Below are 27345 nucleotides of genomic sequence, written 5' to 3'. Positions count from 1 at the left end.
TGTTTGATTGCACTGCTACTTCTGTAAATGAACACAACCATAAGCAACCTAGGACAAATATAAGTTCCTGTAAGCCAAATAATTTGTATATTTTAGCAGGAAGGAGTACCACTAGAGCTTCCCTGGGCTCCTCAGCATCACTTTGGAGAAGATGATGCCAAGAGCCATGTGAATCTACTAGATTCATTCTAGACAGTCTACATGCTCTTAGCCTTTTTTCCAAAGTTTCATTCTTAGTGATGCAGAGAGGATGTGAGTGTGAAGTTACGCTGAGTGCTGTAACCTGAAATCAGCTCTCATCTCAGAGTTAAAACTATTCTCAAGCAATATAGTTCCTGTTCTGGTTTTCCTTTCCTTCCTCACCCTTTCTCCCCTGCCTTTGGCTTCAAGCTGCAACCAAGTGAGTTTCTGTTATGATACAGTCCTCTCATTTCCTTGGAAACACATAGCATAGAAACAATCAAACTAAGATAAAGTTAAAAAATTCACATTCTGACCAAAAAAAATTCTACTGTGCAAGTTAAAAAGAACCATTGTTTATCACTGGAGAACAGTGTTAGAATCTACATATTAAATAAAGGAAAAAATCTTACTTTCCAAGGGCAAAGCATTCCAGTTTAACAGATGAGCCCTTTGCTGCATAAGTTGTCTCTGGAAAACGTACTTCAATCTTTGGTTCATACTCCCCCATCACACCTGTTGAACATCAAAACAACTAGCATTCCAGTTGAGCCTCACATCTGTCTAGTGTAACAGAATTTCAGTGTAAAAGACAGCATTAATAATGTTAGAGCCTTATGTTTCACATGTGGCTATCAACACATGTCTATGGAACAGATTTAACCTGTTGGGTGAAATTCTACTCTATGCTGAAAGCTTATGTGATATCTGCAAGTTCTGTGCATTTGAGAGTTGAAGATTGTGACTTTATACAAGCTCTACATGTACAAATATGTTGTACCTGAAGGTTTTAGAGATAATTTAGTGTTCACACTTCTCATTAAGAGGTGTTAACAAGCCATACCTTTAACATTGGTTACTTTGCTCAGTAGGTGCTTCGTAGGACTCAGATTCTGTGAATAAGGGAGAATTCTGGAATGGAATTCTCTGTGTCCAAAGTACTTGTAGAACACTTAAACCTCCTTTAAAACATCAAAACATGAGCTCTAGACTTGTGAAAGGCTGATGTAATCAGATGCAATGATCACATTTGGAAATGGGGCTGAACATCTGATAAATCACAGAAAACCCATTATCAGTTTAGGTCAGATACTATGGTAAAAATGAGCCAATTCTTATTTTATACTTAACTAATATTACACTAATATTTCCTGAGAGGCTGCCTGTTTAGGACCCAATCCAGAGGCCACCGAAGTAAATAAGAGGAAAATACTTGGTAGAACAAGTCTGAGAACAGAAACAAAGTATGGTGATAAAAAGGAAGAAAATAGTCAGAAAAGATCACATTTGCAATCACAATTTGTACCTAATTACTAATGTTTTAACTGTGGAACTATAGTTTTGTTTTGGGTCATCTAACAGGTTATAAAGTAGCACAGTGTCATAGTTGAAGTATTATTCTATAATGCACAGTTGAGTATTATTTATCCTAAAAACCTAACTGCAGACTTTTGTTACTGATTGTTGACACTGCTTTGCAAACAGTACCAGGATATTAAAATTTAGGTGAGCAAACTTAGAAAACAAACTTTGTACAAAGATTTCCCATGTATATATTTCTGACTGTGAACATTTAATTAGAAGTGTTGCCAGCAAGGTGTTTGTACAGGTGAGTTTCTCACCTCAATGATTCACTTTGAAACAGCTTTCTAGTTTTGATATTTGAGCAACACCTAGATGATAAATTCAGAAAGCTTTGCCAGACTTGAGCCTCAAAACAGGAATTCGTAAGATGAAAAATATTAACACAGCATTTGATGTTCCCTTCCTATTTTTCAGTGATATCGAACACTTCTTGCTTTACATATGTTTATCTCATCATCCCTGTCCTGACAGCTCAAATCTCATTTCAATCCAGCAGAAACTGTGGGATCAAGTCCCACTGCACAACTTTTTACCAGGAGCCTTTTACCTCCATGAAGAGGCAGAGTGGTATCAATTACTATTAACTGGCGAGGGAGCCATGTGCTGCATGTTTTCAGCCAAGCATGCCCAGCCAACTTACCATCGCTGCGAAGAGTGAGAGAAGTGGGTGGCCCTCGCACGCTTTGCTCTGCTTCAGAGTTAGTGACAAGGCAGGTGTAGCTGCCCACGTCCGACGGCTCCACTTTGGCAATGTACAGGTTCCCGGTCTCTTGAGAGACAAAGCGGCGACTATCTTCCTGAACATATAGGGTGGCATTGTTGAAGATCCACTCATAGGACAAGGCTGGAAAACACCAGATACATATCTCATTCCATTGCAGTCTAATCTGCTTCCTGTTAGCGCTTGAGTGCAACATTGCCGGCTGAAAGAACAAGTCAGTTACAGGGCAAAGCACTGGGGATGCACAAATTAGCAAGGCAAGGTAAGCATTACTTTGTTTTTTAAACTCATTTCAAGCCACTTCACAAGGTCACAAAAGTTTCTGTCCCCTGCTATTTTTCATTTCCCCACTTAGCCTATTTTTAAGAAGCAATGACAGTGCTACAATGCCATGAGAAGGCTGCTTTAGGAAATAACTTTCCCTCTGAATACGGACCAGATGTTACACTTGGCCCCAAGTATAACACTCAGCCCACCCTCCAGTGTTAGACTTGGTACATCACACTTGGACAAGTGTTTCAGCTTCCTTTCTTCACCCTGAATATGGAACAATTAAACTGGCAACAGGAAGCTTTTTCCTGAGGTTCATACAAAGGAGGGAGCTCAACTGCACACAAATATTTTGGAGACTGTTTAACATTTGATCTTATTTCACCTTTGACCCTTCACTTTTATCTTCCATACTTTCATATGCACCACATTTCTTGTCCTCTTCTAACTTTCTAACTCTTCTCTGCCATCTTTTCCCAGTGTTTCGCGATGCATACCTTGCTAATGTATATCTGTTTTCTAGGCAAATTAATTTATCTGACTAGCTCACTCTAGAAAGGCAGATCTTCATGTGAGCTAACCAAGGACCCTGCTTTTCAGAAGGGTTGTTTTTTGGCCAAGCCTTGTTCCATGGCCATGGAACCGCAGTGCCCAGAGCACAGTGTGCTGCAGCACAGGTACACCCCAGGCATCCTGCCAGCCCCGCACTGCAGCTGCTCCGCATCGCTGCCGGTGCCATCGGTAGGAGAGGGGCTGAAATCCTCTCTTTAATAAGACACACTAAATCAGAAGTTCCAAAACCTACCAGTTTAGCTTTCCTTAATTAAATGTATAATTCATAAGCCAACAGTGTTCTGCCAACAGCTTCATTTTTACACATTTCCCCCATCAACAATGCCATTTGAAAAAGATTATTTATGTTTCTTCCCCCCCTCAGTTACAACACGGGTACTCTACGGTAAGAAGTCTGCAAACTCCAGTAGTTTTGTGGAGTTTTATGTTATCATCTTTCAACATTTTAGGACTCACATTAGAAACGATACATCCCCGGGGAGCAATCAATGCCATTTTCTATACTTGGCTAAATCCTGAAATAGGCTCTGTTTTACTACAGCTTAGTGTTAAAACTTTGGGTTTTTTTCCTGTTTTAGAGTAAAACTAGAGGATACAACAATTCCTAAACCAATGTAATACAACACATGTGTGCATATACATGTGTATACTCACAAGACAGAAGCATCACAATTGCATGACCATGTACTTTAAGGTACCTGGTTACAGCATCTATTTGTAAAAGGAAACCTGGAGATGAATGGGGTTTTCCCCAGGGAGGATGAGCCTACAGCTGATAGCCTATAGCTAGGCAGAAACAGTATACATGAGACCTGGTGCTATATACAGATTATAGTCCTGTCTTGGGCACAGATTTCCATGACAGGATAGTGTATCTGATGAGAAACAAAGCAATTTAAAAAGTGAGATATTAAAAAACTGTTCAGAGGTTTCTTTGTCAAAAAGTCCAATTCTGGTGCTGGCTACCACAGGGCTGAAGAAAGGACTGACCTAATCTAACTAGGTACCATCACACTTGCTAAGACACCAAACAATGTCCAAGAAGGACTATTTTATCTCATACAATCACAAACAAGGTGCCTGCTGCAGGACCTGGTGTTGCAGCCAAATTATGTGTAGAATAGAGCAGAAGAATTCTAATAAAAGCCCTGGTGAGGCCCTATCTGGAGTACTGTGTCTGATTCTGCGTTCCTCAACTCAAGAGGAACAAGGAACTTCTGGAGATAATCCAGTGCAGAGCCACTGAGATGATAAGGAGACTGGAGCATCTTCTTTATGAGGAAAGGCTGGGGGAAACTGGAGTTGTTTAGTCTGGAGGAGACTGGGGGGAAGGTTTCATTAATATTTACAAATATCAAATGGTGGAGGTCAGGAGGTTGGGGCGGCACTTTTTTCTCTTGTATCCAGTGGCAGGACAAGGGGTAATGGGATGAAGCTGGAACACAAAGTTTCATTTAAATATAAGAAAGAACATGTTGCTGTGTGACCTGATCTAGGTGGACCTACTTTGGCCAGGGAGTTGGATTAGATAATCTCTAAAGGTCCCTTCCAACTCTACCATTCTATGGTTCTATTAAAATCAGCTTTATTCTACACATTGTTCTCAAGGTCAATCTGTGAGTTAATCAACCAGTAAAAGAGAGCCAATCCTTGTCTCTCCTGATTTCAGTTCTCAGAGGCTTCTGTTTGACTTCATCTTCTGAAGTTTCTGTTGTTTTCTGTCTGTACTCCCCCCTTGCTTTAGGGCCTACTGATAGCTTTTCCCGTTAACTACTTTTCGGCCCCTACTTTTCGTATTTAAATCATTTTTCTCCTCAGTCTAAGAGATATAAATGTTGCCACTTTTCTAACTGCAGGTTAATCACCAATCTACAGGCCACACCTGCTTACAGCCTAATTAAGCTCCACAAAACCCTGCAGAAACCCTACTATTCATTTACTTCAATGGGAGCTGGATGAAGCCTTAAGAGAAAGTGTCATGGTTTAGCAAAGAGCCACTTTTGCTTGGTAACAAGCGGAGGGGGTTGCAGTGTAGATCCTGTAAAGACATTTTCCCCCAGCTCTTGGGATCAGACTCACCTCTGGGCCAGCTGGGACAATTTTGTTCCTCCGCCATCACTATTTAAAGACAGGAATCTGAAGTACTTGGGAGGAGGTGTAAGAGTGGTACAAGATGGAGGTGGCCATGTGGGCTCCCCAGTCAGAGAAGGAGGAGCACCACCAGATCAGAGACCCCTCTGCAACCCATGGTGAGAATGCAGCTGCAACCCATGGAGGACAATGGCAGACCTGAGAGTCACCAGCAGCTCTGTGTGAGTGTGCCCAGACAGGAGAGGGACTGTGTGAGGAGGCAGCCATGGCGCAGGCCGTGCTGGAGCCTGAGCGCCACAGAGCAGCCCCACACGAGAGGCAGAGAGGAGCTGCAGCCTTTGGGATGAACGTTGGAGCTGCCCATGCAGGGCTTCCAGGTTTGTGAGGTACCCCACAGAGATGCAGGGAGGACTAGTGTGGAGCCCATCTGCCCTGAGGAGAGCCAAACAGCAGAAGCCATCAGTAATAGACTGACTGAAACACCCATTCCCTGCTCCCTTGAGCCGTTCAACAGGGGAGGAGAAAAACCCACTGGGATCAGGACTCTGAGCCTGGTAAGAGGGGAGGGGTGGGGAGAAGGTGGTCTTAAAAGGCTGGTCAGACTCTTCATTGCTGTACCACTCTGTGTTGTTTTATTTTGGTTATGGTTTGGGGTTTTATGGTTTTGCTTTAGTTGGTGTTGCATTGAATTATTTTCCGTTTTCTTCCCCAAGCCAGGTAGCCTGGTCTGTTTTGTCCTCGACCATAAGTGGCAATTAAGCCCTCCCTGCTCTGTGGTAATCCTCAGGTCTTTGGTACTTGAGGCTAATCGTGGTCTTTTGTCCCTGGATGGGCAGAAACCACAACAGAAAGGAATCAGATTTTGGAGAGAAATATTTTTTTCCTCTTGTAAGGCATAATACCAGCAGAATGCTCCCTTACACAGATGTAAAAGGCTAGAAAATCTAACACCATCATTATAAAAGAAGCTGCTGTTACTTAAGCAGTTCTATTTTGGGTCACTTGGATTAAATCAGCTGTGTGGCAGAGTCATTGAATGAGAAAGAGGCCCATGCTATCACTCAGGGTTATGTTCCTTTGCATGACCAAATCAGTAGCTGGGAAGACTCTGGTGAAGGTAACACTGAACAGAAGGTAGCAATGGCTAACAAAGCTAACAAAGAGTAACTTATATGAACTTGAAAATTGCTTCCATCAGCTATTTTATGGAAAAACAAATGAAATTGCAATTATTTTTTAGGATTTTTTGAAGGTTTGTTTGGATTTTTTTCATTTAATCACAGAATTTTTTAAATGGATTACAGTTGGGCTCACAATTCAACCTACCCTTGAGTGTCTCAGAATTACTGAATTTCACAGACCATTAGCAACACCAAAGATTTTGAGGGATTTTTTTCCCTCTCATTTTTTCCCTCTATTTCATTTTTTCCCTCTATTTCATTTTTTCCCTCTATTTCATTTTTTCCCTCTATTTCATTTTTTCCCTTTGTGCATCAGCCTGTTTGGCTTTAACTTTCCCTTTGGAGTAACCACTTTTCATATGATGAAGATAAATCAGCATGCCTGAAGCAAGGTGAAGAGATTTTTCTATGCCAGATGAATTAGCCCTATTTTCTTATTCCTCTTTTCAATACAGTTACTATGGGATATTTTAGCAAATTTAAAGTGTAAGGTGAAACTACATAGTGGAGCATAAGGGAGAGAAGAGGCTGGTGAAGGGAGACCTTCCAGAGAATATCACAGGGTGCTGCTGGGTATATGAGAGAGCAAGTTGGACTGGTTTCAGGGAAGTCTTTACTCAATGATGCTTTAGATACAAACCAAAAAAAAAGTATAATTGAACCCCAAATCATAGGAGGCTTTTTCTGTAAACTTTTGAAGGAAATTGCTTAGGTTAAAATTGAGCTTGTTGCAAAGACAGATTGAGGGAATCTGTGATCCATCCCTAGGTTACAAAAGAAACCTGCTAAGCTTTATACCCAGAAAGAATCCCTCTGATATCTGGACCTAAAAATAACGACAATATTCATTTCAGAGCACTATGAAAGTTTCAGGATTTAGCTCACAGAAACTACTAATAAAATTATATCAATTCTATCCACATTTTCTTTTAGTTTAGCACCTACATGTCAAGCTATTTTCTAAAACAAGCTTCAAAAACATTAATTACTTTCAGGTAATCAATTTTTAAAATCTTCTCTAGCTATGGCATAACAAATATCAGAGAATCACTCCTGGTTAGTCTCAGCCCAAATTAACATATTTGAGCACTGAACACTGGAAAATGATATTTGCTCTCAAAAGACAGTGAACCCAATGCTGTTATTGAATGTGAGAAGATGTCTTGGCGAGCATAGAACTACCTTTACTTCAAAGGGTCTACGTGTCAGTGAAGGGATAATTACAGCAATGGAGACTTCATTATACACATGCCAGAGCAAGAGCTATTTTAGTAGTGCTGCAGTCCTACAGTTTGTTTGGGGTTTTTTAAATCCAAGGTAGGAGAATATGTGGTGTCAGTCTCCCTTCTCTTCTCAGAGGACCCCAAAAGTAGTTTAACTCCACCTCACCTTCTACCCAAGCACTAGAAGTGGGCAAGCCCTGAGTTTGCCTATCCCTGTCAGCTGTGAGCACTTTCATTTAGAGCACAGCTGGGAAAGAAGGGCAGCTGATAATCCTGGTATTCTAGCCTAACAAACACAACATTTCAGTGCTTTCCATAGCCCAAGCAAATTCAAATTAATGCTGCCCATTTTGCAGGAGAACAGCTACAGGCTGGTCTCAGGGAAGAGACTCTCCCCCTCCTGCTTGAGCTGTCAGGAATAGATTAAAGATTCATAGGAGCACTGAGAAAGAGGAGCAGAGAGAAAGGGACTCTGAACCCATGGCTAAGTCATTCAGCTTTATAAAACTTCAAGCCCTCACTTTATGTGTTTTTTCAAGCAGAATGTAATATAAGATCCAGAAACAACCCAAGGCAGAAGTTAAAGACCCTCTCATTGTTAATCTCATTCCACTCTCTCCACACACTCTGTTCTCTGTACTTGCTTTCATGGGAACCCTGTTCCCCAGCGTTCTAGGTAAGGATTTAGCACATTCTCCCACTAAGGAGAGCCACTGTTGCTTTTTAAGAGTGTTGTGTTCTTTTCATGTAGAATCAGTGTAGCAATATCAGCATAGAGAAAAGCCTACAGTCTCAGCATTCCACTTAGAGTTAGAAGCAAGGATTTCAATGAAAAAAGAACTAAATGTACAATGCTTGTTAAGAACAACAACTTCCTAACTATCCTGAGATATGCTACAACCTACCACAGCTCACACTACGTACTTCATCCCCATGGCATATAATTTCAGATTATAAATACAGTGTTTACAGATAAAAACTCACTTTCTGTTCCCTATAGGTTTGGCATTTCAGATAATGTGTTTTTCAGGCTTCTTGGTCAACAGCTCACATCTCCAGTTTAAATATTATGGCAAAGGCTTTGTTCATGGATACCATTTTGTCGTTTCAATTAATCTGATGTGAACTCACTTGTTATTTATTTGTTCTGAATGTTTTTTTCTACTCATTCCTATTTGTCAAATCGTGATTTTACCCTACAGCAAGAGGAAAATGTATAGCTTACTGACTCAAGAATGGATGTATTGTCTTTCTGTCTGTCCTGTTGATATATTTCAGCAACTCTTTCAGCCCTTTTCTGGCCTTAGGACCAGGTTTCACTTCACTTCCTTGATTATATACTTCTTTCATATGGCTGTAAACACTAAGTGAACTGACACTTCCTCTCTGTTCAAGACTTGCGGGCTTTAAATTGATTGATGGGTTTCTCTACATCTCTGATATACTCCATCCTCTTTATAGATCACTATTTGCCTTCTCATGGGAATTTATCTTATAACTCTGTTTCTTTAAGAAGAATTGAGGAAACATCCCTGAAAGCAGGAGGTTGGTGTGAGCACATAGAAGACTTCAGCTCCTGTGGATGTGTGGTCACTCCAGCCATTTTTCATCTAAGAACTGGATCTTCAGTCCAGAACATGACAATCTAACTCTGCTATTGATATTTCCCGTTTATTAATATACATTGCCTTTCCCAGGGTAAAATGTATTTTCAGCTAGTCATGTTAAGAAACCATAGTTCTTACTGCAATCTTCAAAAGACTTGAAGCAGTTTTGATTTGGGTTTCTAACACCCCATGAGGAGACTTGTGAATATATATATTGTTCAAAAATTGCAAGAGTCAATGCTCGGGGGGAACAAAAATTCTCAACAGATCACTCAAGAACTTCTTACTTCTGGAAGGCACAAAAAGTGATAATTTACAACAGCAGTGTACATATGTGTTCAAGCGTTTTTATTGCTCTGTATATGCTGAAGTGGCAATACACGTATAAAAAGGGGAAAAAGGAAAATTGCACCCCATGCTTAGAGTTGTCTCAGCTGAAAAGTCTGAAACATCAAGCTAAATGCATTGTTGCTTCATTGCATGTCACCTGAACTTTGCCTCATCCAGAAAGGAAAACTTCAAAACCAGTCTTCTGCTTAGGCAGCAGTGGTAGACAATGGGAACAAATGCACTCCCAAATCGATTTCTCAGAGAACTCCTTTTTCTTCTTTACCTGAAGCACTGAAAACTATCAAGCAACCTGATCTAACCAGACCTTTAATGAAGGTGTTTAATTCTCCAGAAGTCCCTTTGAATCTGAATTTTTCTATGCCTTTTATGATTGTTTGGAAGGAGAGAATCAGATATTTTTATGACAAATCTAATATGTAAAATGAAGGGCTCAAATGATAACATTGAGGTAGTAAGCACTAAAAGGCAAAATAGTCGTTTTATTCAGACCTGAAATGGTTATAAAGAGTAGCTGGTGGTTACTCTTCTGCCATTCCACTTGGTTGAAGGAGGTGACATAACTAGCTATATCAGGAATTAGTCTTTTAGACCTTCATGTTTTCTTTGCTTTTGTTGTACTTAAAAGGTGATGATGTGTTCTAGTCTATCAGGTAACCATAGAATTATAAAAAGAGGGCTCCCCAAGAAGTGTCTTTTAAAGAAACTGAATCCCAATTTGTTGTTAACCCATACACTTCATGCACAAATAAATTCCAAAGTTAATAATGCAAGGAACTGCACAGGCTACTTCTGAGCTACAGCAGCTGATGTTCAGGCTGTACACAAGATTGTTATCCATCATACCTCCGTGATGTGGTGGAGGACCACAGAGCAGAACCACTCCTTGTCCTTCTCTGACTGATACTGTGCTTCTTGGTTTTGTTTCAAAGTTTTCAAGATCTTGAGAGAGAAGGAGAAAGCAAGACCCAGTTATTATCTGCCAGATTTAGTCCTAATTTTATCCCAAGCTATGCAATGCTTATTTAACTCAAGAACATATTCATGCATTCAATAGCATAATATAGTCTCAGTACATGAATGGACATAAAATAGCTCATCTGACCTATTATTGCATCCTTTGGCAATTATGAGAGAACTATTTAAAAGCGGTTATGGTGTAATCCAGTGAGTTTCTCTTTAGAATTCCTAGTTGCAAAGCTAGTTCTGTTCCAAGACTTTTCCTAGCATCATTTTTTTGGAGCTTATTAGACTCACAATCTACATGAGTGGGGAAAACCCCCACAGTTTGCATTGTTTCTTTTTTTATAGAAATAAAAAACAGGTGTGCTGTTCTATATATACAAGTGATAATTAAACATCATCAGGACTCCCACAGAGTGTTTTTTTTTAATGATGATGAAAGTATGTTCTATTCTTAATGAGTCTGTTCTGTCCTAAATCTATCCACAGTAAGTGTATGTGATTTAATTGACTCAAACTTTAGCACTGGTTTTAAAGGGGAGAAAGAGGTTACTTTCGATATAAAATTGTGTGATGTTTTGGGGAAATCTCCTGCAGAAACATGTCCATGCCTATCTCTCCTAGGTGATTTTTATGGCTGTTAATTTTAACTTTTTTACTGAATCTAATGCCACACTCAGCCTCCTCTGTGTTCTTGCGTTTCGCTGAGATGTGAAAGTGTTACCACTCTCATTCCTGCTAAATAATTCAAATCCAAAACATGACACAGTAGGTGTAGTTTTAAAAATGATTATTTACTTGTTGACTCAATTCTCATTCTAACTGGTAGATTTACTACTTTTGTCAGAGTACTATGGGAAATAGATGTCTGAAAAGCATTCAAAACATATTTTAATATAAGAAATAATATCAACTTCCTCTTAAAACTCTTCATACCACAGTGTCATATATTGCTTTCCTTAAGCTTATTTTATTTACCTTGCTGCACGTTCTTGTTTCAAACATTTGTTCCATTTTTCATCAGCTGAACCGCTACCTGATCCAGAGTTCAACAGGCAGAAGCAGTTCTCATCGGTCTAAACAATAATGATTACTACCTGTACAGGCTCAGTTATTATGTCAATATATCAATTTTCTTGCCCTCAGTTGAACTTTGCACAGTTAATTTTTCTTTTCCTTCTCTTCATGTTCCCTATATTGGTCCCCTATGAAGACATTGTCTACTCAGAGGTGGCTGAATTAAATTAGGCAGCTGTAGGACCTCCTTCTGCTGTCATAGCCACAATAAATGGTACCTGTCAATACCCTGGGAAAGTGTTTTAACTCTGATGCTCTCTTAATTGCTTGCTGGCTAGATCTCTACTTTCTAGTCTGGCTAGTCTGAGGGGACAAAAAAAAGACAAGAAAGGCCAAGAAAAAAATGGAGAAATATACAATTGATTTTCTTCCATCCTTTTATCCTAATTGGAAAGGAAAATACTAGATGTGAAATAACTCACTGGAGTTTGGATTAATACTTAGAAGGTACTCTAATCTTAGAAACTATATCACCTGTCCGTGTCTCTCCATTCAAACCATGGATTTAAGTCCCTGAATTAACTAATCAAAAAGCAATAATGCTTGATCTCTTATGAGATTCACAGTTTTTTAATTGGCAGGACAACTTTTGATAACACACAAGGAAAAAGTTGACTTTGTCTTTTTGATCTATGCATTTCAAACTTGAGTATCAAAATCTGTATGCAGGAGTCCCAGCTCTTTCATAGCATGTTTACTGTTTGGTTATACATAGCAGTTCAGTTTTCCCTAGTGCTGGAGAGAAGATTTTATGTTTGCTATTGAATTACAGGTATAAAAAATTAGAAATGAAGGCACATAGATGATCATTTAATCTGCTCATCTGGCCCATGACAGGTGCTATGTCCTTCCTAACAAATACTTATTTAACCCATTATTCAAGACCTCCAGGGGCAGATATTTCTTTAGACAGTCCATTCCAGTGCTTGACTATGAAGTCTTCATCACACTCCATCTTTTAGAAACACCCCACTCCAAAAAATTTAGTAGGCTTGAACATGGATGATCTTTTTTTTCCTATCTGAAGTTGATTTTGGTAAATAATTGCACAAGAAGAATTTATTCAGTGTCTCTGTAATGAAGGATCATTACAAGATGAAAAACAAAACAAAACTGAAAGAGCAACACAAAGCAAAATGAGTAAAAATAACTCATTAGGGGAGCCAGTCTTACTTCTGTTGTCATCTTTATTGGACCCTTTCTCCAGGCAGGCAGCATCTCCTATGAAATATTATGACACCTCATTCAGATGGGATTCAATAATGAGTTATAAAATTGTCTATCTTTGTTATGTAGCCCAGGGTGATAAAGAGAAGAAAAAGGTGGACCATAAGAAATAATGTTTCTTTTTTCCAGAAGCATCTTTTTTGCCCAAAAGATTTTTGCATCCATTTTTCCCCTATGGGATTGTTTTTATTTTGAATAATTAATTGCTATCTAAAATGTGTTAAATATAAATACAGAAAATAACCTGGAGATGAATATAAATGTAGATATTCTACACTGCTCTCATTATTCTGAAATTCTGGAAGCTTCTCAAAGCCACTCCTTGCCCTGAGCAAGTATTTACACCATCAGAGCACAATGGCTCTTTTCTTCCTGTTCCTGTTACCTAGCATAACTTTATAACAGAACGTGGCATCATCTAATAAAGCATAATGTTGCTTGTCAAAAGCGGTATCACTTCAGATCGCTAAGATCAGGTGTTTGGCATCCATTTAGATTGCTAATATGCACTTAGGAATAGTACAACTATTTAACAGATGGTATATTTGCTAACTTCAGTGTTTCTGCAGAGATCTATAAATAAATTATCACCTAGTTCCTACATAATTCTTTCCATTCTTTGTATTTATCTCACATTGTGAACAGCGAGTTCTCTCATACTGCATTGCTTTCTCAGCTGCCAGTTTTAACAAAAAACCCAACTTTTTTTTTCAGCACTGTGCATGTTGGTGCATTACTTTTGGTGTAGCACAATTAAGCAGTCGGATGGGATAATGAGGTCATGTAGACTAAGCAAAACGTTCAGATGAACAAATGATTCTTCACGGTGGAGAATGGAAATATATGGACTCGGCTGCGTGTGGCAAAAAGTCATCGTCTTCAGCTGGGAACATTTGCAGACCTAAGCAAGAAAGGTATGTGCTCAGAACAAGCAAGACATATGGCAATTTGTGGAAACTGAATTAGAGAGTGACAGGGCTTTCTCTGTAAGTGGGAATAGTTGAGGTGAAAGAGCATTTCAGCTCCTTAGTAGGTGTGAAGGAAGGGCTGGGGAGAAGGAACGGGCCAGGGCTTTTGTCAGCTGGTGTAAGTCACTATTATCCCGCTAGACTCGAGGAAGTTGTGCTGATTTATGACAGCAAAGAAAGCCTTCAATGCAGATATTCAATTACAATAAAACAGTAGTGGTTTTGGATAAGGATGACCATCAGTGTAACTTTAGAGAGTACAGAGCTGCCTTCAAGAGAGGGCAAACAAACCCACAATAGTGAGTGAGGTGTTTACCATGTGATAATCCATGGAGATAAAAAAAGTCATAATTCATATACACAAAGATTTCCTGCTAATTAATAGGCTAATTAATATGTTTGGCCACACAGTATTTCTTTATTGTTTTAAAGCTCAGCACTGACATAACTGCTCGTTGCATGAAGAAGAATTTCTCCTCCCACACATCTGAGTTGCTTGGTTTTTTAGTATAGAACTATCTTATTTAACTCACCCAACAGAATGTGGTCAGTTTCCCTGGGACTAGGGAACTACTTAAATATGTTTGGTAGGAATAAAAAACTAATCACAAGTAGCAACTCATTCACTTCAGCCTCTCAATCACGTTTGAAATTCCTTGAACTGCTCAGGGATGGGGCAGCACTTCCCAACCAGTCCATTTTAAGAAAAAGCAGAGGTCAGCACTGTATTTACAGCAGCAAACAACTGGGATGTTTTAGTATATGAAATTGTTACAGACAATTAGAGAAAGTCCAATTTATCACCTGGCATAATTGCTAATGGTTCATTTGCATTAATGCAATTTCATGCTTTCTTGAATTTTTGATTTTTTTCATAAATGTTTTGTCATTACATAATCTCAAATATTGTAGTTTTCAATTACTTGTTATTGAAATGTGCAGTGAATGTTAAGGCATTTGTAGCAAGAGCCTTTTACAAATTAGCTATGCTCCTGAGGACAAATCAATAAAGTTTTTCACATTTCCACGTGGCTGTGTCAAATTGTGATATATCACATCTGTTCCAGGTTCTTCTGTTTCTCTTATTGGCTATGATATATTGCAATATGATCAGTGTAACTGGATGTGATGTATCACAATAGAAATTGTCTCACAGGGAAGTTGGGTACAAATTACAGCCTCAGCAGTTTTTTAAAAGAGGCTCATGGTTTTGATTCGCTGTAACCATTTCTAACAACTGTGTCAGGAGCTGACAATTAGTTACCTTTACTTGCCTGTGACTGTAATGAATTAGGAGCCCTATTGGTAGGTGTGAGTCTGAATTCAGTGCCTGATTTAGAGGAATCAGTTTTGTCATAGCCACACATAGAAAGAAAAGGAAATTATTGGGCCTTTTCAATTACCTCAAATTCTGGGAGGTCCCACACTTAGCCAGATTTGAGGGTTGTTTTTTCTTCTTTAACATACAAGAAATTCCAAATGTGTTGGGCTGAAACAGTTTTTAGCCACAGACTGTGCCTGTTGCCAGAGGTTTGTGATCATCTGTTCAGACCACTCCAGATGACCTCCTGTGCATCTAGCCATCTTTCTTGCTTTTCTTTAGTATTGCTGTACTGAATCACCTTGCAGGAGACTGGTACCAAGCTCTTGCAGCTTGATTGTTGTGGGTATATCTTGCTTTCTCCCAGTATCTCCCAAAAGAATGGCTGATCTCATTTGCTACAACTTTCTCTCTTTCTCAGCTTTCAAAGCTGCAGTAAACTTGCTAAACAAACCCTCTGACAGTTCCTTTGTCTTGATAATAGTGTCGATACATTAATCTTTTCCTGTTACCATCTAATCTCAATTTTTAAATGTTCTAATTGATTTTCTATGAATTCAATTCTGAGATTAAGAGTGGTGTTATCTCTAATTAAGGTGTCTGAAAGCTGCTTACTGTTTCCCATTTCCTGATGTTTAAATATTTGTTTTCCACTGAATGCTTACTTCTACTCCCTCCCTGTCTGAAGTACCTGTGAGCCTCTGCTCTGTCAGTGTTGTAATATCACAGGGTCTGTAGGACTTGAAGCTCTTTCAGCCAGGATGAGACTAGGCAACACCCAGGTGTCTCCTTTCACCAGGACAGCTTAAAAATCAACTGTAATTCCTGCTTTTGTTCCAGTTTTTCACCTGAGATGAACACTGCATATTACCCTGATTGAAAGAGAAAGTTGCTCTCTCTCCTTCCCTGCTGAAGGCTAAGAGATCTCCAGTGCTCCTCTCCCCCAAAGCCCTACTCTCCCAAAGTACTTATCCATAGCTGCATAATCAACCAAGGACCTTCACCAGTTCTCCCTTATTTAGTTAAAGTGCTTCAGAGCTTCTAAGGGGAGAGAACCTGTAAATTACACATTAAGATGCACACCGGCCTCAGGTCTTCAATTCAACTTAAATGGTGTGAATAGCCAATCCAGGTACTAATGTTCAAGGTGGGGAACAATAATTTCTGCCACAGCCTGATTGTCTTTTTCAATTAAAGAGTGAAAATGCCCTTTACAAAGTAATATCAAGCTTCTCTAGAGGGAAAAATGGAAGGTCACAATTAAATTAAACAGGGAGAGCGGGGGCAGGAAAAGAATCCTTAGCTGGCTTGATTTTTCTTCATGCACCAAGAAACCCAGCACAAAGAAACATGCTATGAAGCTGTAGTGCTGGTCTACATCTGCTTTTTGTTAGTTTTTTACCCTTTTGCAGAGTTAGCAGCATGAAATATTAAAGCAGTTTTCTGAACCGAACACACGACTTGCACTGAGCAGTAAGCGTTGATGCAGCCTTAGGGCTTTTACTTGAGACCCCATCTGCAGGCCAGAGGCATATGCAAGGATCTGACCCTCTCAAAGGGAGGGGGATGTAAGAAATATATTTTTAATATTTTATATTCCTGAACAGTTTTCTCACTTGTCACAGCAGAGTTCATTTGTCACCTGTCATCACAGAGTCACTTTGCCGTCTGCATGAGTTTTCTCCAGATTGGAGTGCTCTTAAAAACAGATTTCTCTTCCCAATCTAAATCTAACAGGCCAGATTTATCCCTGCCAGAACTACACTGATTTGACTGACTTACACTGGAGATGGCCCTGGCCCCCTGTGTCAAACTACCTCTTGACAAGGGCGTCAACTCTCACACAGAAGTGGCTTCTTTCATTTGTTTTTCCCCCTGGTTTCCCAGAGTGCAGGGAGATGGTTCATGATCTTGTCCCTTCTCTTAGATCTTGTCCTTCCTGTTGGCAGTGAGCAGCTATACTCTCAGTCCTGCAGAGAACCTCTTTTGTCTCTGTGTCCAGGATTCTGCTGGGTGCCTCCTGTTAAACACCCCCAGTCCCACTTCAGACCATTGATTTCTTTCTAAACACTTCTGCCAACAAGATAGTAGTCTGTGGTTATAATATGTGCAATTAAAAACCGATGAGGCAGAAGGGGCTCTCATGCCCTGATCAAAGCCTGTACCAAGGATATCCATGCATATGTCAGCCCTGACCCAGCCCTTTGGAGATCTTGATCCAGCACATAATAACATTGTGCAGAATTACCTTGGCTCATCCCCAGACACCACAGCTTTATCTCACTAATTTCAGCTGCAAAGCCATCAAAGACTTCCTTCCAGTGGGAATTTCAGGATTTACCCTGAGTGACTGATAGAAAGGATTTTTGAATGTGAATGTTGTACCTGGGATTTCAGGTGCAGTATACATTGCTAGTAGTTCTTTCAGTGCTTTTAGAAACGAATGCTTACAGCTCAGTGCCTTCTCCACACCAGATGTGATTTGCTTGTTGAGAAAGGACAGTGGCCTTACTCCTTTACACTGTGGCAAGTTCCAATAACACACGCTATTCCTCCTCCTTCAACATAACTTACACAATAGAGAAGTTTATCTTGCACCTTAAAATCCTTTTTGTTAGATGGGATAAATTTTCACTGAGAAAAATAACTAATCAATTGATTTCACTATGTTTACTAAAAACCAAAAAGCCAGTCATTTATTCCAAATAATCTTCTTCAGGGTTGGGGTTTTTTTTCCCTTATAAGCCTCCATCTGTAACGTTTTTCTCTCTTTTTGTCACTGAAGAACAGACATTATGGATGTTTCATTCAACAGTTTATTGGAATCTAAGTCATATTGTCTGCAGTGAAAGTAGAGGAGATAAACCGAAAATCAGCCAGACTGCAAATATAGACTGGTTTTATCCTTCCAAAATATTAAATGTTATCAGTCAGAATCTATCAGCTCTGCAACCTTCTTTGTTACCTATCATATCTCAATCACATATATTGCTTTTCCAATATAACTTGCAATGACTTGATTTAGGATAAACACATAAAGGAACTACGGAACAGTAAGTAATATAGAACTAAAAGATAATCTTCAAATACTTATACATTCCCTATTACTACTTTATCTGAGTAGCTCACTGACTATAAAGCTCCCTACATCATCTCTGCAATGTATATCTTCATTTCACAGATAAAGAATTCCTGTAGAAGAGGAGTGAGAGCTTCCCTTTATGATAAGTTTAAGCAACTAACCTAATGGAATCAAACAGCTTTAACAAAGTGTCCCGATACAGCATAGCCTTGAACATGGTGAATTTTTCTGAGAGACATGTTCAAAACCAGTTGTGAGTGTTGGCACTGCAGGTTGCATTGTTTTCCCACATGCTCACAGGAAGATGCAGGTTGTGAGGTGTAGCCAGGATCATCAGGAGGCTGTACAGAGCCTTGAACAGACACTATTTTATGTTTCATTCTCCTCATATTTGCAAGTTGAGGTATGTCACTGTACTCTATATAAGCCCTTTCAAAAGGGAGTTGGGGTTCATGTGTGACTTCAAATAGGCTACGGAACAATGCCAATAGAGGCAAGTCTATGACCTTACCTGAACTATCCTAATAGAAGGTAAGGGAACTAAAACTTTGGAGCGTGTCTCTGTGATGGTAACCTGCTTATGCCACTGGAACACTGAACTCTTCCTCCTGTTTGCTCTTCCATTGGTCATCCTTGAGTACTTACTGAACACTAAATTGAGAAGTATGTACATCTTTTTGACAAAAAGAAAGAAGCTGCAGTCTTCATTCAGTCTCTTCTCCCAAATAATGAATCATAAGACAAGAAAAAAATGGCTTCACATTACACCAGGGGAGGTTTAGATTGGAGATTAGGAAGAAATTCTTCACTGGCACAGGCTTCCCAGCGAGATGGTGGAGTCCCCATCCCTGAAGATATTTAAAAGATGAAGTGTTGAGAGACACAGGTTAGTGGTGGGGCTTGGCAGTGCCAGGTGAGTGGTTGGACTTGATGATCTCAAAGGTCTTTTCCAAACAAAATGATTCTACGATCCTTCCCATGTAAGCTGCTAGATAGCCTGATCAGTATGCCAGCCCTTGCATGCAGTGATGAATGAACAATCAGTTTAAAGATCCAGAGAGCTTTACTCAAGGTGGTAGTTACAACATCTAGCACACCCTTTAATCAAATACAACTGCTGCAGAGGGATTTCTGGACACACACAGTACCACAATACAACCAATCTAGAAGTGTATGTGCCATTTAGACTGAAATTCATGCATGTCCAGTCTTTGCAAATTTGGACTATCTGATCTAAGTGTATTGATTTTCCCATTTTCTGTTTCAAAGCATATACTACAAGTAAAAAGGGTTATGACATTTTGAGGCATGCTGTATTGCTGTGTGATGTTTCTGTAATTTGTGTGCAGTCAAAGGTAAATAACATGATGAAGTAATCAGATGAAAAGTGGGCTTTCATGCTAGCTGAGCATCTCACAGACAGTCGGCCTAACAGGGCTTTGCTAATGCTCAGGCTGCCACGCTCTAGCAAAAAATAAAGGGGCTTGATTTCTTTTAATGTATTTCCCCAGAAACAGTTAAAGGCTAATGATGGACTATTACTTTATTTCAGAATAGAAAGCCTCTGTCCAGGAGGAATTGTTGCCTCTTTAATTTGTTATTTCAGCAAAACTGTGGCTTCTTCTTTCTGATAAAAAGCACGTGAGAGCACTTGGGAGCTCTAGATTTTATTCCAAGTGCTCCAGCACTGCCACTCTTATCCACGTTACTATAAGCACATTGTCACTGGCAAGGAGGAGGGAAGATGTGAGTATTTAGAAAGATGCCATTGAGAATCAGAACCAAGCAAAAGCCCTGAGCAAACCTTTGAAAATCACCATTCTATGATTCTATGGCAATATGGTTGTAAATGCCAAGAAAAAGTCCTTCCTTGGTCTATAGCACTGAAGGACATTGTTACATATGTGGTCTCATATCTCCAGTGCATTCCTTCCTGTGTACTTCAGGACAAAATGACTAATCCTATTAATGAATTTAAATTGTTGTCATTTGTTTCTCAGAATTCATTATTAATAATGAGGGCCTGAGGTGTGAGAAAGGCACAATCATCCTGACTGTCTACCAGCAATGGTAGAATAGTTTGACTGAGGATCTAATTTAAGATCTCTAGACACATAGGTGTTTTTAATGCTTATTGAATCTCTGGGTTTATGCCCCGAGTAGTTTTGAATTAAGTTCACAAGTGATTCTTTTTCATGCTGGAGTACTTTTTTTCTAGTTTGTTTAATTATCCTTCTTTCTTCTATGTATCTGTTAATGTCTCTGTTACAGACAGGTATGAGAACTAAAAGAATCAGTATCAGGCCTGGACAGACTGTTTTACTGCAGTTATGGGGATTTCCCTCAAGACCAGTTGTTTGTGCATAGTTACTTTTACTTAAAACTGATGAAATAATTAAAGCAAAACTCCTGTGTGCTTTGGGACAGCTTCTGGTTGAAGCCATATTTAAGCAGTTCTCTATCACAGGGGTTTTGTCTGTCTTTTTTAAGGCATGAAATGCAGTTTAGAAGCTCTTCATTAATAAAACCAGATTTTTGCAAAACACATCATTAATATGCATCAACATGCATCTTGGCACCATAGAATAGGAGAACATTCCAGTTTCACTAATGAAAATGCTTCTTGAAGCCTAGATGCTTGCTTTCTTCTGTGAGTTTTGAATGTTACTGTGTTCCCACTATCTCTGTGTCTGGCTCAGAAGGGACATCTGCTGTGTTTGTGCCTTGCCAGACTCAGCAGTGGCTTCTGGGAGTGGCTCTGCTGGTGGCAGGCCTCAGGGCAGCTGCTGCCTCAGGGATATTTGCTCTGATGTGCATGCAAGAGAAGCAAACACTTATGACATCTGTGAAGCTTGTGCAGAAGCATCCTCAAGTCCCTTTGGAAACTAAGTTGTGGAAAAGCTGGAGGAAAATCTTCCATGTCCCCATCTCTTTCTTGTCTTGTGTAGTTCACAAAGATGAACTCACCAAGGAGTTGTCTTTGACCTTCCCTTTATGTAGAGCTGGATTACTACTGGTGGTGACCTTGTGTTGGATGTCAATATTGAACTTGGTGGGAGGAAAGTAACGTGTGAGTGGTAGATTGTGACTTGGGACCAAAGCTCAAACCTGCGTGAGGTCCTCTGACAGGCTCTGGTTACACCAGCCGGGACCCAACACGTGTGCTTTTTAACCATCCTGAAGATCCAGATCAACAGCTCCAGCTCTAACAAAAGGCACGTTAGCTTTTCGAAATGTACTGCTTGCTGGGTTAGCAAGAGACTCAGAGGATTTATAGGGAGCTTTCAACTTTATTTATGACAAAACAAACCTTTGCCAGGAAGTACGAGTAACACAGGACTGCCATCGTACGTATCCCGCTAATGCATTTATGTGCTCTTGCTCTGCTCTCTCCCATTGATGCTGTCTCTCATTTTCAGCTTGTAGCTTTAATAGTCTATGCCACTTCCTTCTGTACAATATTCCTCCTGCAGCTTTCATTTGACAGCTCTGTTTTTAATAGAGGATAAGCATGAAACTCCAGCTGAATCTGAAGACACATTTCTAATCTCATAGTGCATTTATTTTGCTACTCGGAGCTCGCTGTCTTGAACAGAGGAAAAAGTATTTCTCACATATTAAGCTGAGATGTACAATAGGCTTCCAGAGTTATACCATTAATTCAAACTCAGAGTTAGTTACCTTGTAGTAAAAAGACAAATACACATAAACCCTGTTACTTGCATAATAGGCTTGATGCAATTATTTATCATGGTGATTGCAATAATATGCCAAGCAGCTCAATTCAGGGAAGAGTCTCATTTTGTTAGGTATTGAATGAAAGTGTCGTAATATCAGCATGCCTGCCTGCCTGGATTTTAAGACATAGCCTAAAGTATTGGTTGAAACAAAGAAGTAAATTGGATGGCAACATAAAAATAAGAAATAAGAAAATGTTAACTGTGAAATAAGTGTTTCAAAGTAATTTGTTCCACTTTTCAGCAGGTCATTATAACATTTTCCATGTACTGTTTTTTCTCTATTGTAAGACAAGTTAAAACTCATACTTTCACAGTGATGCTGCTAAACTGAAGCATTTTCCTGTATGTTTGTTTGCCAATGTAAATGGCAACCTTCAATTTGGCTGTCCTCTCTCTTTTATATGGGAAAGGATGTAGATGTCACTGCTAATGAAAAAGCTTCTTGAATATGGGATGTTTTTACCACTATATGATGACTGTTAAGAACTAGAGGATTAAAGCAGGATGGTAGCTGTGGATTTGTCTGCTGCTGTGGACAAAAGAGACCCAACTTTGTTGTGGCCTGCTCTCCCACAGTAACTTTGGGGAATGTCTTAGTGGATATACGAAGCCTAAGTAAAAGAATTGCTTGAAATTTAGCCCATTTTGATTGTCACATATTGGCATGAGACTTCAAGCTACTAGTGAGTAAAGTGCTTCAGAGGGAATGCTTCACCAGCATGGAGCATTAAAGAACCTATGGTTAATAGATGAAAATATTTAATGCCATTGACAAAGTCCATGTTCTGGTGAATGAGTCCTCTAGATGCTAAGTGGCATCAGCTGCATTGTACTGAGATGGGCTCTGTCCCAGATAGGCCAGAGATCACACACAGAATCACAGATTTCTTTCAGGTTCACACATCTGAGCACAGACTCCTGACCAAAGCTGCACCAGGAGCAGGGTAACCGCAAGAGGGCTCTGCAGAGCCACCTCACTCTCTATGGGGAGGTGCACACCCATGTTTAGATCCACAGTAAACAGTCTCCTAACAAAAACTGTGTGTTATGGTTCACAGTTTCTCTTTTCTGCTAGGGAAAACTTCCAAAGGATCACATTTCCAACAAGAGCTTGAAGATGAGACACTTCTGTGCCATCCACCATCTTGCATTCCCCTGAGGACTATCAGGGATGCATTTGTGAATGCAGGGACACATAGGGACTGGCATCCTGAGGAAGGATTTTTCTCCTCTCCTGTATCAGTGAGGCCAGATTTGGTCTTACACATAATTCTGAAAAGGCAACAGGTAGAAGTAAACATAGAAACCCATAGGAAGGAAGTGCAATGAAACACACAGGAGCACTGGCCAGCAGAGCTGTTAATGTACCCCAAAAGTGGGTGTCCCAAGCCATTGTGATTCCCTATGGGCTGGGAGAGCTATGAATAGGAGATCAAAGTTCTTTCAGGAATTTGAATTGGAATGGAATTTTCCAGAAAAAAAAGACAAAGTCCTTGAGTAACAAAACACACTGAACAATCACCAGAGCTTGCTTGCTTTCATCAATATTCCTATCTTTCCTTTTTTATCCTTTTTTACTTTTTCTTCATTCTTCATGCCTTTGCTTGCATTCCTTTTCTTCAGGTCTTCCCATACTCCTTTCCTGGCCTGTCCTGCTTCCCTGGGGACTGCAGATTCCATAGGCAATTTTGAGGTGGCCACCTGTTCTTGCATCTTTCAGAAATGGGATTTGTTCTGTCACTAACCGATTTTCATCTCCATGTCTGGAATTAATGTCCTGCACAGGAAGGTTGGCTTGCAGAGATGGGTCAGGAAAAGTGGGAAAATAATGAATCAAAATTTTTGTTTCCATTTGACCAGCTCTTGGGAATCAAAAGCTTTTTGAGAAATTCAGGGTAAAACATTATTAAATGAGATACTAGCGCTATACCCTTTGATCAGCTCCACTAAAAGTGAGTCTCTGAACCATCCTGACCTCTAATGTCTCCTTTGTATAACCCCTGCGACATGAGATTTGCTATGAGAAATGGAACAAGATTAATAATTAATATGTTTGCTGGTGTCTGAAATAGCGACACAAGGTTGGCTTTAGACACATGTTTTATTAATGAGGTTTGAAAACAATTGCTTTCTTCCAGCAACAGACAGCTCAGACTTTTATACTGAAGAAAAAAGAATGGAGGTAATATATAGGGGTTTTTTGTGGTTGCTGTTATTTCCCCCTCCTCCCCCAGGCATTAACAGAACTCAGTCACCACATATAAACATGAAAAAGATTGTGAAGTTGTGAAGAAGTGAAATGGGGGGCAAGCCTAAAATAAATTTTAAGTTGTCTCAAGTCAGCATACATGCTCTACCCAATCAAGCTGAAATATGAAACATTCAGAGCATAGCTCACCACTTTTCACACTGTGGAAGGAAAAAAGAGGAGTGTTTCTTACTCTGTTAACGTAACAGAACATCAGTGTGGCATTTAAGAGCACACTATCTGTATGACTCAGCTAGACCTCATTACCATGTAGAAAATAGAAAGTCTAACTTGTTGCAATGTTTTCCCCCCAGTTGTAACCATCTGCAATATAACAAAGAAAGCACTGTCTCAAAAAGCAGAGACACCTTTATTAAGTGGAAATAATTACACTCATCTTCCTTGACCTTTCAATTTTCTGGAAGATGTTCTTGTTCCTGAGGGCCAGCAGCCATCAGGTGTCTGGTTTTGGTATTAATATTTACCAGGAATGATTATTTTCTTTAAGAGTAAGCACTGCTGGAGTAAGCCAAACCTTTCAAACAGAATCACTGATGAAACTTTAATTATCCAATAAATTAAAACTCATGTGCAGAATTAATTGGAAAATAATGTTGTAATAAATATGATCTTCCCAACTTACATGCAAATTGAAGCTTTGCCTTCCTGCTCAGAATTGTTCCAAATGAATTTGTGGCCAAACACTGGTATGTTCCAATATCCCGGTTTTTATGTGGGTTATTGATTGCCAAGCTGCCTCCAACCAACCTGTAGTGATAACTCATGGTAAGATCAATATCTGTGCCATTTTGCTTCCACCTTTGAGGGGAAAAAAATCAAATTATGCTTATAATTTACAGAGTCTATTCATATTTATCTTAAATAGTGTGCTGTAGCATACTTGTAATGATAAAAATGTAGTTAAAGATCACAAAATGGTATCATTTTTCACACAAGACTGCTTCTTATATTAATCTTAATGATATCAATAATTCTGTTTGCTGAAAAATCTTTACTGTTTTTATGCTAGTCACTAGTGTTCCTCCAAATGCCTACAAAAGCTAATTATAACTTATACATACAGACTAAGTTATCCATCTAGTTAGGAGTGTGGTACATACCTCAACTTCAGCTACCTTTCTTATACTACAAATGGTACCTGAATGTGCTTTACAGTCCTTGCAAATGATGTCATAAATTTGGTTACAAAAATGACTCATGGATACACATCAGGAAGGATTTTACTTCAGAAGACAGGTGAAAGCAGAGAAAAGAAGTGTTTATAGAGGAAATTTGGGACTGATAATTTAATGATGAGAATGCTGCTATTTTAAAACGTGATTTGTCCCTGTTAGGCTACTAAGTAGAAAATGGATTGTGTCTGCAACATTACACAGCTATTTACAGATGTCAAAATAAAAGATATGTTTCAAAGGAAAGAAATCTTGTGCATTTTAAGAAGAGAAGTTTTGTGGCTTTACTGGTAGTCACGTTGAATTTTTATTGTCCGCATGAGGCCCAAAGGAAGAATAAAAGACCCCAGCCACTGATGTCTGCAATCTTTGGGCTTGTCAATGCCACACTTTAGGTTGTCAGCTGCTATAAAACTACATAACCATATATTTTGTCCTCCTAATTTTACACTGCAACCATCTCCTCAGCCTGTATCATTTATGTTGACCTATGTGAGCATGATGTCCACCTCTATATAGGACACAAAGACCACACAAGAGCTGCTAATGGCTCACTTTGTGTATGCAGAAGTGGCAGTCTTCAAAACAAGAGCAATTGTCTCTTATCTAAAGGAGCACAGTATAAAAAAATAATCTGATTTTTATTTGCAGAGATGAACTTAGTGACAGTGATGATGGTTTCCACCGTTAACAAATTGAAGCCAACTTACACCATACTCTATTCCAGAAAGATCTGAGCTGCATATACAGCACAATACTATACTTCTGTCACCCACAGACCTTTCTCTACACGATCAGCCTGCACAGGTACTTCTTGTTTTGGAGGAAAATTTTCACACTGTTCTGTGAAATGCAATTCTGTTTTCTGAAGGAAATCTTGACAAATATGTAGAGAGGAAGCCAGCATCCTGACCTTTCAAGTGAGCACTTGTTTTTAAAGATGAGTAAATGAGTGATTAAAATATGAAATCAATTGAATTCTCTGAACAAGTTCTAGTAACTTTAAATAATTTATCAGGGTCTGCCAATCAATTTCATGAATGCATCAACATTAAGAAACTTAGATGCAACAGTGGACCAGCAGTAATTCTTCCTACCAATTGCAGCTGATTTTTGACCTTTCTATACCTCTACTCCATTTCTTTTTTAACATTTTGCTTCAGTTATCTAGTTTTTTGCTGTTATTTCAAGCTATCCCAGCTTTTTTTTTTGTTTTCAAATATGAGTAAAATATGAATTGATGCCCATGAGCCTGTTCTATGAAGCAATATCCTGCACCAGTGTTAGGATTCTGCCATACTTCAGGATCTACATATGGTACACGCTGTCTAAACCTCTCGATTTTCTAATATAGGATATACTGGTATTTAGTTTGCCAGTTCTTTTTAATTTCTGAATCAATCACTGAAATAACTGCTGTCATCATTACATGGCTCCCAATTAAGCTCTGTAATTGTTTTTCAAAACAAATGCAAAGTTGTTGGCTTAGTTGCTGCAAATGAATTCTTCACAGTATCCCCATAATCATTCTAATCACCGTGGTACAATGATTATTAAACTTTGCATATATATCAGGGGTTCATCTCCTGGTGTGGGCTTTTTCCTAATTAATATGTTTACACCACTGAAGGAAGAAAATTAATGAATTCATGTGATAGAAAATGATTGAACGACTTTTTGTGTTCTGCAGTGTACTGTCTAATACACAGAAATCTCTGAAGACTTAAGAAAATGGTAAACTAAGCCTGCTGAGGCAGGGATCACCTACATGTTTTTGTGAACTTCACACAAACACTGGAAAATTCTTTTCATGGATTATAGCAAATGCACCCTGGACCCATTGTTTCAGAATATAAACTTTAGAAAAATATATTTATACAAAATATATCTATTCTGATACTAAAGTCATTAGTTTCCTAATGTGAGACTTCTGAAATCATATTGATAATTCTAAACTTAAAAAAATA

At 39.2% G+C, this 27345-nt stretch overlaps 1 protein-coding gene across 1 annotated transcript in view; it reads right to left on the bottom strand.

Annotated features, from left to right (window-relative positions):
• The window catches only part of CNTN6 (contactin 6), an 81166-nt gene that overhangs the window by 50578 nt on the left and 3243 nt on the right, over positions 1–27345 (bottom strand). Inside the window, exons 2-5 of the mRNA XM_062008109.1 lie at positions 24829–25004; positions 10406–10501; positions 2186–2389; positions 594–696 (exon numbers count right to left, since the gene is read on the bottom strand). Coding sequence (XP_061864093.1) covers positions 594–696; positions 2186–2389; positions 10406–10501; positions 24829–25004 — 579 coding nt within the window. The remainder of the gene's footprint in view (positions 1–593; positions 697–2185; positions 2390–10405; positions 10502–24828; positions 25005–27345) is intronic.

Source organism: Colius striatus, chromosome 15 (assembly GCF_028858725.1).
Source record: "Colius striatus isolate bColStr4 chromosome 15, bColStr4.1.hap1, whole genome shotgun sequence".
Lineage (NCBI taxonomy): Eukaryota > Metazoa > Chordata > Aves > Coliiformes > Coliidae > Colius > Colius striatus.
The sequence above is the reverse complement of the archived record's forward strand: the minus strand, read 5'-3'. Positions and strand labels throughout refer to the sequence as shown.